This window comes from Malurus melanocephalus, unplaced genomic scaffold (assembly GCF_030028575.1).
Source record: "Malurus melanocephalus ecotype Western Australia unplaced genomic scaffold, MMel_1.1 scaffold_1242, whole genome shotgun sequence".
NCBI lineage: Eukaryota > Metazoa > Chordata > Aves > Passeriformes > Maluridae > Malurus > Malurus melanocephalus.
In genome coordinates, this window is record NW_026624474.1 from 48,493 (window position 1) to 61,987 (window position 13,495).

A 13,495-nucleotide genomic window follows, 5' to 3' on the forward strand; every position below is an offset into this window, starting at 1 on the left:
GTTTAAATGAACAAGTGTGGGAGTTTTATCTTGAATGTAAGCATCTTTCCAGTGCTTTATTTTGGTTTACAACAGAGCCATCTGTTTACAGTACCCTAATTTAAAATCAGTGTTATTTCACAGCAATGTAGGTAGTATTAAAAATATGGAAAATATGGAGCAGCCAAAAGCTTCTGTAACTAAATGGAGGATGTTCTACTCGATGAGAGTGCACATGGTTGGTTCATCACAGTTGGAATTCCAGCAGGGAGAACAGCTTTAGCTTCATTCTATCATATGGAGCCAGAGTAGGATCCTCAGAAGCAGCAATTTGCAGCCTAGTGATTGAATTCTGGGATATTTGAACAGCTTATTAATTATATGCTGATTTCTATTTGAATTTTTAAAAAAGGGAAAAAATTGAAATCACTTGCCTGTATGGCTTCTGTCAAAACTGTTACAGAAAGTGATTCAAAATAATTTCATCAAAAGCAGAATATTTAGTCTTGGAAAATGTCATGGTAAATGCTGTAGAGAGGTGAAGCCTGGACAGTATTTCAAATACTTCCACAGGATAAAGACATTTGCATTTCAAACACAGGAATGATTGTAAATATGTGTGTTAATATTGGATTTAAGTTTAACTTTTTTACTCAGTAGTTGTTTGGTTTTTTTCCCCCAAAAAAATTTACAGCAGGAGAAACCATTGTATGCAATGTAACATCTGCCTGCAATTATTCAGGTTAGTGGTTTTCTTTTCCCTTTTTTTCTTACAAAAATTTTGTTCAACTATTTAATACTCTGAGTAATGAAACAATGTTTAATTGCCATGTAAAATCTAAGTCTGTAATAAATTTTCTTGTAAATTTACAGAGATTTTRTATTAATTCTAAAAATATTAAAGGGGGGAGGTATAAGATTTTCAACTCTCAAAAAAAATTACATCCCRTGTTCTAAGGTTGATTTTCCTAATTTTTTTCCTTTTGGCTTTAGTATTCTATGTGGGCAAGGTAAAACTTCGGGCAAGTGAAGAAAATAATGCATCACTAAATGTAGAAATAGTAAGTATTCTTTTTTAAATAACTTTATTGTAAGGAAAATTGAAGTGAGTTTCTTTTTCTGCAGTTAAAATACTGATATGTTAACATGATTCTTACTGTGTTTGCAGTACAAGATACTGTTTGCAGTGAATGGAACAGCTCTGTTTTAAACAGCTGATTTGTAGCTAAATTTTAAAATTGCAGCTAACTTCCTACTGTAGGGACTTGTATTCTCTACATAKCCACTGCAAGGAGGGGGAAGCCCTTGGTAATCTCAAGAATCTGCATTTAGGTACACAGGATCTTCCTTTGGGGATTAATTTAGGGATTTGCTTTCACAAGATGAGCATCTTGAGTAAAAATTAACATTGGTTTATATGCTGGAATAATTAATGTTGAGACTCTCATGAATAGTTCTGTGGGGTTTTTTGTATTTTTTTCTGTTGTGCTTTTGCATGATCATTCTATGTTTTTTACATGTGGTTACTGAATTAGTGATTTTGCAGTTGCTTATGTGACATGAGTGTGTACATTTATACAACACAAGAGGTTTAAGAGGACAGTGTCATGGACAGCAGCACCATACAGATGATGGAATAGCAAGATAATAAATACTGTGAGGATGAGAATGTTTAATTGTTGCAGATGGAAACTGAGGGGAGGAAAAAAGAAGGCCCTTATGTATTTATTTACACATCTGTCAGGCCTCAGTGTGAGATTTCCATGCCAATCCCTGACAGCATGAGAATGGTCAGCAGCATAAATAACCACAGAGAGTTCCTGCAAGTGCCATGGAGCAGTGACTTTGGGCAGGGATGTGCCCCAAACACACTTTGTGTTGTGTTCTGGTGTGATAATGCCACTGGAACTGTCTGCTGTAGGAACATTATGCCTGTAGCTTCTGGAAAAACTGGTTTTGAACTCTTCAAACTCTKCTGATTTTTAGAAGAATATTTCTTAGGGAACGTCTATACCACGTACGTTAAATGATGTTTTTCCTCATGGCCTTTGCTGCTTGCACAAAATGTAAAAATAACCAATAAAGCTGGTAACCAGAAAAGCATGAGAATGCATTGGTAGAAAGGCCCTAGGTTAAATAACGTAAAAATAACCAATAAAGCTGGTAACCAGAAAAGCATGAGAATGCATTGGTAGAAAGGGCCCTAGGTTAAATAACGTAAAAATAACCAATAAAGCTGGTAACAGAAAAGCATGAGAATGCATTGGTAGAAAGGGCCCTAGGTTAAACCTGAGAGTATCCCCAGTACTTAGGCTGGATCATGGTTATTTAGCTCAGTTTTACCAWGTCTTTCACTACAGTCCTTGACTTTACTGCCAGTGTTGTGTCATCTGTTACCATGATCTGTTCTGGGCCTTGTCCCATTGTTCACTTAGAGTTACAAAGCTCACTCAGTGCTGCTCTAAGCTCTCTTTGTTGCAAACTAAACCAAATTCCTCTTTTTCCAACATAAGACAGGGTGACTTTACTGTCCTCTTGCCCCTATCTTTCACAAGTCAGATTTTGGGATTTGCTGTATACCAGATCAACAGTTCCTTCCATAAGTTGTGACAATGTCATGGTAAATATTTGTAGCAGTGTATTCTTGAGAAAACATGCTTTTTATCTTTGTAATGCCAACATATTAAAATGTGTGAAAATAACATTTTTCTTTTAARGCTAAAAATTATTGGTTGTACTTAKCCATGGGATCTTTTTTTCTGACAGATCAATAACATAACCACYCCCAATCAAGTCAGAAAATTAATTGAAATTCCAGCACACACCCCACAAGAACTGAGGTAAATAATTCTGAATAAGGATTGAAATCTTCATTGCATTTGAACAAGATGAAGTGAGATCTTCCATGTGCTAACCAGACTTTGTGTGATTCTGCACATTAAAAATTTCACAAGTTGTAATTTCTTGCTCATTAATATTAGTTAGAATACTCTTAGTTTTTAAAAGAAACACTGTAGTGTTTAAAAGAAACACTGGAGTTCCTTATGAAAAAATGGTACAACAAATGTTTTTTACAATTTAAAGATTCAATCTATCTGGTAGGAAATTATGAGAACTTTCCTAGCTGCATGTTCTTCAACAAATATTCTTGTTTGGTTGGTTTTTTTTGGTGGTGTTGTTTTGTTTTTTGTTTTTTGTTTTTTGGTTTTTGTTTTTTTAATTCTATGGTTTTATTTTGGTGTAGTGTTTTCTTTCCCAGTCTTTATAAGGAGAGGTTTGAATGAGTTAATATTTACTGCTATTTCCCAAACTTGCCCTGAAAATCAAAAAGATGTSATTAGCCAACAAATCTTGTTTGTACAAGAAATTCATACTTCTTGGTCATTCTATTTTTGTGGCTTTGAGTATAAATTTAGAATTCTATTCCAAGTAATGCTTGGCAAAAGGCAACATTAACATTTATCTTTTGCTCTTTGAAGTAACATTTACAGTAGGTTGGCATTCAAATGTGATGACAGAGGTTTAAATTTAATTTGTGTAGTGACTAATACAAGTCAGCTCTTCAAATATTGAATGCTTTAAAAGTGTTTTTACAGTGTTAGAACTGGCTTGACTTTAAAAAATCACTGATTAACTGGGAAAAAAAATTCTGTTTTTTTATTAAATTGTTGTAATTGTTTTTTAGAAACATAACTAAAAATCCTCCATAACAGTATCATTTTATTTTAAAGCATTTCAGAATTCAACAAAACCTTGCGAGCAGTAAGTCAGGTAAGATTGTTGTTTTTATTGTTTGGAAAATGTTTTTCCAACTTCCTTCTGATAAAGCATCACTCCTGATTTCTCCTTATAAAACAACTTTTTTTTCTGTTTTCATTTGTCATTACAGTCCTCTGTTATGGAATGCAGTGCAGAAAACCAGAGGTTTGTTTTTAAATTTTCAAAAATCAAATACTTAAAGCTCATGTATTGTCTTACGATATATGAAGTACACATGGCTCTGTAAAAGAAGAAAAAGAGAAACTTTCTAGGAAGTTCAAAATTCAAGAAACTGAAATTCAAAACTCAAAATTCAAGGCTGGCAAAATATATATATATATATAGGTTAACAAAAAAAATTTTGATTTGATTATTCTCCTGGATTAGTGACTTTGAAAAAACCTTTTAGAGTCTGTTGSTTTTATTTAACCCAAATATATTGTTTCTCATTAGTCTTCTAYTGAATCACAGACTTCCCAGCCATATTTTTTCTGCATCTTGGTATTAATCATGTAAATGGGAGCACCAGAATTGCAGAACTTGTGAATCCAATGCAGTCTTTATGAGGGATTTGCTTTGAGACTCCCAAATTGTTCTTCAGCTTGGAAAACCAGCCAAGGGTAGGGGGAGCCTGAGGAAAGAACCAGCTCAAGTCTGGAAACCATGGGTTATCAGAGTGGAAAGATTGCTTCAGAGAGTGATCCTGGAAACCCTGAAACATAGATAATCTCTCTCAGTTTAATTGCTGCTCACCATTAAATTGTCCTTTAAAATGATCAGCTTGGAAACACTGTATTCGAAAACTAAATGTGAAACTTCATTTCCCGAAATACTTCAGCCTGGACTTTATTTTCCTGGATTAGGTTGAAAGACAAGTCCAAAACACTCAAATTGAATAAACAAAAAGTCTGATCATACCTTCATGTCACTAGGGCAATGTTTTCATTCTTCTGAGCTAGAAGGAATCCTTTTCATTCATCTCTGTSTTTGCATTTGCTGAACATGAAGAGTTTTTCCTGTAGGCTCACTGGTTTAGGCAGGGCTTAAAGTCATCAMACTGTAGTCATAAAGATGGAGTTACAGGCAATAATGGTTACTGAAGTTCTCTCTAAAGTCAAGAGAGAATGCTGGCTTCCCCAGGGGATGGAAGTTTCCATCAGTGGAGATTATTAATTACAAAAATATCAACTCCTTAATGGTCAACATTGATTTGGGWGGACCCATTTAAGAATTGACATCGCAGAGAAAAGGACAATATGTGCCACAGATTCATGAATTATGCTTCTAATTAGCTTAGTGGTTAATTTGTATTAAAAATATGCCCAAATCTGACAGAGCATAGGAAAAAGGTGCTTTCACAACTCAGCATTTGATGGTAGTTTCTTATGTTGTAAAGATGAGCCAGCTTTGTTTCTTTCTTGAGTTTTAAGCTTTTTTTCTTCTCATTATAGCACACACTGCACTTTCATCATGAAGCTGGCTGAGAGAGAGAATATAAGCAGTTTAACAGACAAAGCAAAAATAAGCCAACTTGGTAAGTTATGCTTTAAACTGTCTCATCAAAATTTTGTTTCTTTACATGTGGTCTTCAAGTAGCTTAAAAGACAAGACAGTTACTTTCAGATAAAAATATTTTTGTTTTTCAGTAATATAAATACATAAAAATGCAGCCTTCTGATTTTTGAGAAGGTGTGTGATAGAAATAACTTTTTAAAAGATTTTGWTATAAAATTGCTGGCTACCTTAATAGAGCACACTTTGAAAGGATTAAGTGTAAAATGAGAACATAAATATCTTGCTGAAATGACAATCTGAATTGAAAGGGATATTAAGAGGCCAAGCTTTTGTAGTGATGTTGTGACAGTATGGAGTAGTGGCTCATAGCTCATACCATTTGTCTCTGGTTCAAAAGCTGTAGCTTTGCATTTTGGTTTGTTTAAAATKAAAAGAAAAAATAAATCTGAACTTGTCAGGCATTGAACAAAAATCTGGGGGTATGGCAATATTGTGACTGGTCAAGACCTTTTGTTTTGCAAAAAAAATTTCAGAACCAACTTCAAAATAAATTATGCACTAAATACTGTTTTTTAAAGACATAATACACATGGTTAAATATTCTATTAATGGTTTTAGCAATTGTTATGCTTAAGGATAAACCAGGTTAATACTTCTTTGTCATCTCAGATCGGTGCTGCTGTTCATCACTGAAGTATTGTTCCTTGACTGCTGAAGAATTRCAAATGTAGTAAGTATAAATACAAAATTTGACTTGCTTATTTCCTAAATTTCCTAACACATTGCTAGAGTCAACTTCCATGCTTCAGTGTAATAGCCAGAAAGGACTCCACAAGAAAAAGGCATTTTCCAGTCTAACTCCCTCCTCTTTCCTCCCTCTTTCCCTTCCCTCCCTTCTTTTCTTTTCTTCTTTTTTTTATTTTTTTTATTTTTTTTTCCTGATGCATCTGGCTTTTGTGTCCAGCATTAGGTCACCTTCAGAACAGGCAGAAAGGCAGTAGTAGTATTTTTATGGACTTCCTAGTTAACAACTACAGCAAAATAGAATATAAGAACCCTCTAAATWTTAGAGCATGAAACATCCAACCTGATTGATTTAAAAAATATATTAKTAGTAGTGTTTCCATATAATTCACATATATTCCTCTATTGTAACTAATTTTCTTTAAAATAGAAACAATGTTAAACTTAYCATGTATTTTTGTGCCTCTTTTCTTTTGCAGTACCATACAAGTGCCACCTCATTCTATATGGGTTCCTTCTGCTCATTCTCCTTCTCTCCATAAAAAGCCTTTCCTCAGATCTAACTCTTTTATTCCCCCCCCTACACTTTCTGCTAAACAAAGCCCTACAATTAGACCACTGATCCCACCATTCACAGATATTTATTTTTCAGGAGCTCTCTCCACATCTCCCCTTACAAACCCTCTCTCTGAAACATCTCTRTCTTCCACCACTACACATTCCTCTTCTGAGTCTCTTGCTCAACCTACCATGACAACTTTTTCTCCCATAACTTCCAATAAATCTGTCACTAATCCCATACCTGCAACAAAATCTGTCACTAATGCTGCTTTCTCAGTTAAATCTGATGCCACATACCTTAACAAGACTTTTACAATTCTTTCTCCTTCTGTAGGTTTCACTAAACATTCTGTAATTTCTTCTTCTGAGCCCCACAGACTTCAAATTGTAAATCACAGCTTTGAGGCTGTCACCAGATTTGTTGCACAAATTCCTCCTGCTGCAACCCAACCTAAATCTGGTCACAAAAATGTTAGCACAGTACCTATAGTTCCCCTCACTCCTTTCACTCCTACTCTTAGTCCTGTCAACAATTCTGTCTCAGCTTCCAGTCCTCATTCTACTGCTGATGGYCAAAGGACCCCAGGTAAATACAACAAATAAATATTTTTTTTTTGTTTGAATACCATTTACTGGATTTGCTTTTAAACTTCAYTAAGCAGTGTTTTATATATATGAGAGGTGACTTTACATATTGCTAAKTTCCCAAGAACAGATGTCTTTTGGACAGAAAAAAATAACTCAGTGAGCAAGGTAGATTTATTTTTTAACTAACCTAATATTTAAAATATTGCAAAGTAATATTGGTCTATCCTTAAAGAATTGTTACTGASTGTGAATGTTTCTTAGTGGCTATTTATTTGCTTATGAAGATTGTGCACATCTTTACAAGTGTCTTTTCAAATTTCTGRCACTATGTTTGAGTTTATTCTACTTTCAGGCATTCAGTGGCTAAAAATTCAAAATAATGGGTTATTTAATATATTAATGGTCTGATGTAGGGAAGTTTGAAATCAATAAAACATAGAATTAATGTTGGCAATTTGAAACCTTCCTTTCAAATTGTTTTGAATTTAAAACATGTTTTCATGAGATTGAAATTACTGATAAGGACGAATTGCACAACTCATTGAGAAACCTTACAAGTAGTGATATGTTTTTTAAATCAAGAGAACTGTCTAATTKTTTTGTTTGTTCATTTGTTGAACTCTATGTTTAACTGTTCATTTGTCACAGGAAAAACAGTTTCAGCTCCCACAAATACAACCTCTGTCCACACCACCATGAGTGTAGCCACAGCTGAGCAAATYGTGTCCAAAATAGAAAATGATTTAGCAGCTGGAAAAGTGGAGCCCAAAGATGTGGGAAGGATGGTTAGTGAGGTGAACAGTATCCTCACTGCTTCTCAGTTGTTACCATCACGAATTTCTAACAGGTAGGTCATTTTGGCAGTAGATCACAGGAGTTTTGTATTTACTGTCTTGATAAATTGGCTTCAACAAGTTCCACATTTCCATAATCATMATCCAGGAGAATGTGTCTTGTTCTTTAATGKGGTTATTCAAAGTGGAAGGACTATMATTGTAATGTTACCAGCTCTGCTGTAATACAATGTTATGGAAAACATTGGGGTTTTTTTGTGTTCACACCATGAGAAGTGAGCATTTTATGCTACATTTAGATTATTGCTCCATAACCATAACTTGCCAGAGAATTTTGGATGTATGTGCTTGGTAATACTAAGTATACTTTTTTCTYAACAGAATTATAAAACTGGTGGATTATATTGGCTTAAAACTGAATTTATCAACATCACCTGCWGAATTTGTCTCCCCTTCCTTGGCTCTGGCAGTTGTCAAAACCGACAGAACCCGCTCCTTCCAAATGTCTTTTGCTGTTCAGGACTCAGCTGATCTCCAGGTTAAACATTTATAATTCTAAATATTTACAAATTGTCARACTTGCAAATTGTCATTTTAAAGTGTTTTGCATGGTTTTACATACCCCATGGTATGCACATGACAGTCCATTGCAGCGCAGGAAGAAAATGTTACCTAGATGGTCAATAAATAAAAAATAAATTTCTAAAAATAGTGTTTATTCTCCTTAAAAGATTTTTATTTTTTGTATTTTATAACTTGCATACATGTAATTTAGGTATGCTCAAAAACTTGTAGGGGATGCATGATCCAATTCTTTTTTTTTTTTTTTTATTTTTTGTATTTTATAACTTGCATACATGTAATTTAGGTATGCTCAAAAACTTGTAGGGGATGCATGATCCAAAATGTTTGCAGTGCCCTGGTATAAACAGCAGAGTTAAACCAAAGAGTGCTTTGGGCATTGTAGGGAGTTCACACTGTTACTCTTGTTACAACCATTCTTTGAATACTCAGCTAATTTCTTTCTGCAGTACTAATGTTTCATTGTACATTATATGATGTGTAATATACATCTAAGGTGATTGTATTTGTAGGTAAAGGACTAATGTGTATTGAGAATGTTGAAAGATTTTGTACTAAACAAAGCTCTSTGGGCTATGAGCACAGCACACAGAATGGGTGAAAATTCAGATTTTTTTTTTGTACAATGTTAAATCACTATGCCCTGGAGATACTTGGATTGTAGATTATTCAGTTTCTTTTTTAAATTTTTGCCAGCTGATCAAAAAGGGTTTATTTCTCAGATTCTGTTTAACCTACAGAASTTACAAATGGGTTGACAAATAATGGATATTTACACTTTTTCTGCATTCTGACATAGTTCCTGTGCAGTATAAARATTCTTACACAGTGGTGTGTAGTGTACCCTGCAAGCAAATGGGTAAAGCCAGATTCCTTTCAGACCTGGAATGGGATTCATCTTTTCAGTCCTGTATTTGCTATTTATGCATTGGAGCAGGAGAGGAATAAAAACTACCCTGAATTTGTGACACAGAAATGTGTATTTTGAAGTTTTAAACTGAAAATAAATTATAATTTATTTAGTTGAAGCTAAACGTAATCCTGGTGTTTCTTTTTCAGGTCTCTCTAGGAGAAGCCAAGGCAATTCAGAATTCAAATAATCTTGGATCAATTATACTTCCTTCATCATTGCTGACAAATTTACCTGCTGAAAAGTTGAATTTGGCTTCTAGAATTATATTCAACTTCTTCAAAAAGACCACTGTGTTCCAGGTAATTTTTTGGYCCACTGTTCAAAAGGCTTGTTATCTCAATGTTAGAGCAAAATATGGATTTTTTTCCTCCTCTAAACACATTTTAAAGCTTCTGACTTAAAAAATAATTAATTTTGTCCAGTGCTAATACCACATAGTAAACTGAGCTTGTGAGCTCTGTACTCTGTTTCCATTAGATTTTAAAATCTGGTGCTTTTTTTGTCATTCCAGGATCTGTCCTTGAAGAATGCATCTTTAATCAGTAGTGTTATATCATCAAGTGTTGCTAACCTCACATTTAGTAACTTAAAGGCGAATGTTACKGTCATTTTGCAGAATATCAGACCTAATCAGGTATGATTTACATATTGGCAGAGTTAAACTACAGTTTTAATGCCTCCAGGGAAGCTGTTGTAGAGGAAATACTGAATTAATACAGATCAMTTTGTAGTGCTTTACTGGTGTGGGTGTTTCATCTCCACCTGGACAYTGAAAATCACTCTTTTTGCTTATTTACCACTGGTTTAAATTTTGCTTCTCAAATAGCATAAGGTAATTTTGCTCTATCACTTATGCATCCAGCTTTTATCTTTCTTACTTAACCCTTCTCTTTTATTCTGTGAAGAATAAAAACTCTCAGATGGAAGACTGACAGTGTGGGTTACTATGGAAGATGCTGCAGTCTTGATGTTTTAGGTGCTGCATGGCCTGAAAATAATATATATATATAATATATAATTATATTTATTATAGATAATAATATATAATAATATATTATTATATGTAATATATAAAATATATTTAATATATATAATTATATATAATAAATAATATATTCCCCTTTTTTCTTAGGGGAACTGAAACACAGGATTGTGTCATCTGGAAGTATTAGGGCTCTTTTACACTTTCTTAAATACTTCTWTTCTTCTTCTTTCTTTAAACTTTCTTTTCTTACATCTTTCTTAAATGAGCATCAAGGATTAAAGGCTTCTATCCCCTACCTTAACAGAGTTTAAAATAGTACAATATTATAAATTGAAAAATGAAGATATTCCACTAATGCACCTGCAGCTTTTTTCAGTAGCTGGCTTAGTGGCATCTTTACTTGTTTTCATATAACAATGAGTTTTGAGATATAAATGTAGAAGTATTTGTATTTATAGCAACATAAGTGMATTGCCGTGGGTATTTTTAGAATTTGCATTCTAAAAATGTGTGTGGGGGGGAAATTTATATGTAAACATGATAGTAAGAAATGATCAAATAATTTGCAAATGAAAAGGTTTTTCCTTTTCTGTGTGGTCATGACTTCAAAAGTTGCAAAGTCTGGGATGATGAGAAATCCCAAGGATTTGTATAGTGTGGGAAGACCATGAAAGAGCATTCAAAAGGTTCTGCCAGGACCAGAATCTTTGTATAAGCATGAGAGCTAGCTCCTCTATGGTGATTTCAAATTTGTTCASCATATTTTTACATTTTTACAAATGCAGTTTGCACCATTAATCCGTTCTATGCACCTAAATTAACTTTCATGTAGAACAGACATAATTTGCTGTATACAGTGTTTATTCTTGCCTGCATTTTGTAGGTAATTCAAAAATCATTTGATCCTAAACTCATAGCTCAGTAATTTTGTTTTGCTTTTTACCTCCTGAACAGGATAATTCAACAGTTAGATGTGKTTTTTGGGACTTCAATAAAAATGGTAAGTACTTGATATCACCAAGATAATGATGCTGTTTTGGCTGTGTTAACTCATTAATATGAAAAAGCCTTTTCTGAATAACAAAGCTGCTTTCTTTMCCAGGKGGACATGGAGGCTGGTCTTATGAAGGTTGCATAGTTAAAGAAAGCAGAGTGAATGAAACAGTCTGTTCATGCAACCACCTCACAAGTTTTGCAGTTTTGATGGTAATTATTTTAAATATTATGCAATCTCTCCATTATTCAAGAACTCATTTAACCTTAYGTTATCTTAAACAAGTGAGGACTCAATAAGCACAAATTACCTAATAATTAGTGCTCATGTTCTGTTCACTGTTAGTACAAATAGTTATACAATTAGTCCTGTGCTTAAACTGCTTGTTAAATGGGAATCCATGAGGAAAGAATTTATTAAGTGCTGCAGCTTTTRCATTTAGGCAGCTATTTATATTCTAAGAAATAAAATTTAGGMTAAATCAAATTTAAAACAGGTTTTTAATCAAAGGGGTTTTCACAGTTAAAGTCATAGAATCATGAAATAATATCTCAAGTTGAGAAAGGGTCATGGAGTCCAACTCCCCACTTTTTACAGGACTAGCTTGGCTTTTTTGTTTTTCATCTAACCTTTTAKAAGAGTCATAGTGAGAAGAATGGATTTCATTTTTTTAAGTGCAGAGGGAAAGGTGCATTTTGGTTTATTTTGGTGGGGTTTTATCTTTTTCCATTAAATAAWCATGTTCTCTGACATTAACTTCTGTTTCTGTTTCAGGACGTGTATGGAAAACTACCTTTGAATCCCACACAAGAATTGGTRCTGACTTTTATATCATATATAGGCTGTGGCCTCTCTGCAATTTTTCTTTCTGTGACTCTTGTGACCTACATAGCCTTTGAGTAAGTACCCATTCAGCTGAGCTCCCATTACTCTTCAGTTGGGATTGATTTTGTAGTCTTTGCTGCAAAGTCCTTTCCATCAGTTATGGATTATGCCTCCACAAATAATGCACAGATTTGGCCACTTTACCAGGAAGGTGTTGATTCTGTCTTCAGGAATGTTAAATCTTATGAACAAGTGAATTATTCTGAGGTTCTATGCAGTAAGAAGTGAAGAAATACTCTGAAGTATTTTATAATGGATTACCATAATAAAAGTGTGAAAGAATGTGTTTAAGATACAACGTATATGAAAYAGTGCAGAATTTTAGCATTTTGAAAAGAATAAGTATTCTTTGTTTATTCTTCATTATTCTAAGGCTGGGACTTGTCTCTATCTTGTCTTCAGACACCCAGTCAAAAGCCTCATCTATTTTAGCAGCAAAGAACAGTCACATTTTGGGTTTGGGAAGTACTGTAACAAGAAGTCCAATATACAGTGTAAAAAAAAAAAATTACCATGGTACTAAACACTAAGACTCCAAGTTATTGTTTGTTTATTATTTCTAAAAAACTTGATTCATACAGACCACTAATTTGGAATTAGGTTGTTAATTATCTTCTCCCTGTATAAATACAACATATGAAGCATTGTATATGAATGAAAATATATTGGCATTTGTTCACTAAGGACTACAAGAGACAAAGTAAACCAGGGATCCATTAACAATTGATGTCATGTCACTAATTTGCTTTTTTTTTTTTTATTTTTTAGGAAAATTCGGAGAGACTATCCCTCCAAAATACTTATTCAGCTGTGTGCTGCATTACTTCTACTCAACTTAGTTTTTCTCCTGGACTCATGGATTGCACTCTATGACACACGAGGCCTGTGCATTGCAGTTGCAGTTTTGCTTCACTATTTCCTCTTGGTTTCCTTCACCTGGATGGGTCTGGAAGCTTTCCACATGTACCTGGCCCTTGTGAAAGTCTTTAACACCTATGTGCGGAAATACATTCTGAAATTTTGTGTTGTTGGTTGGGGTATGTATTGTTTTTTTTTTTTTGCTTTTGTATGCTGAATAGATAATTCCTCTTTTCAAGTGAATTCCTCATTCCGGTGAATGTGACACAAGTCAGAAAAGAAAATTAGGTAATCATTAAACATTAGGATATGTGTGAATATTCACTTGTGAATGTGAC

At 33.9% G+C, this 13,495-nt stretch overlaps 1 protein-coding gene across 1 annotated transcript in view; it reads left to right on the forward strand.

Moving 5' to 3' along the window:
* LOC130586658 (adhesion G-protein coupled receptor G2-like) overlaps positions 1-13,336 on the forward strand; it is a gene marked incomplete at its 3' end in the record, with an annotated part of 42,250 nt that extends 28,914 nt beyond the window's left edge. The window contains exons 8-23 of the mRNA XM_057387533.1: positions 674-721; positions 973-1,040; positions 2,746-2,819; positions 3,711-3,750; positions 3,869-3,903; positions 5,190-5,272; positions 5,923-5,983; positions 6,477-7,144; positions 7,795-7,993; positions 8,322-8,478; positions 9,582-9,734; positions 9,947-10,069; positions 11,375-11,420; positions 11,523-11,626; positions 12,189-12,313; positions 13,068-13,336. Coding sequence (XP_057243516.1) covers positions 674-721; positions 973-1,040; positions 2,746-2,819; positions 3,711-3,750; positions 3,869-3,903; positions 5,190-5,272; positions 5,923-5,983; positions 6,477-7,144; positions 7,795-7,993; positions 8,322-8,478; positions 9,582-9,734; positions 9,947-10,069; positions 11,375-11,420; positions 11,523-11,626; positions 12,189-12,313; positions 13,068-13,336 — 2,253 coding nt within the window. The remainder of the gene's footprint in view (positions 1-673; positions 722-972; positions 1,041-2,745; positions 2,820-3,710; positions 3,751-3,868; positions 3,904-5,189; positions 5,273-5,922; positions 5,984-6,476; positions 7,145-7,794; positions 7,994-8,321; positions 8,479-9,581; positions 9,735-9,946; positions 10,070-11,374; positions 11,421-11,522; positions 11,627-12,188; positions 12,314-13,067) is intronic.
* Between the last annotated feature and the right edge of the window lie 159 nt (positions 13,337-13,495).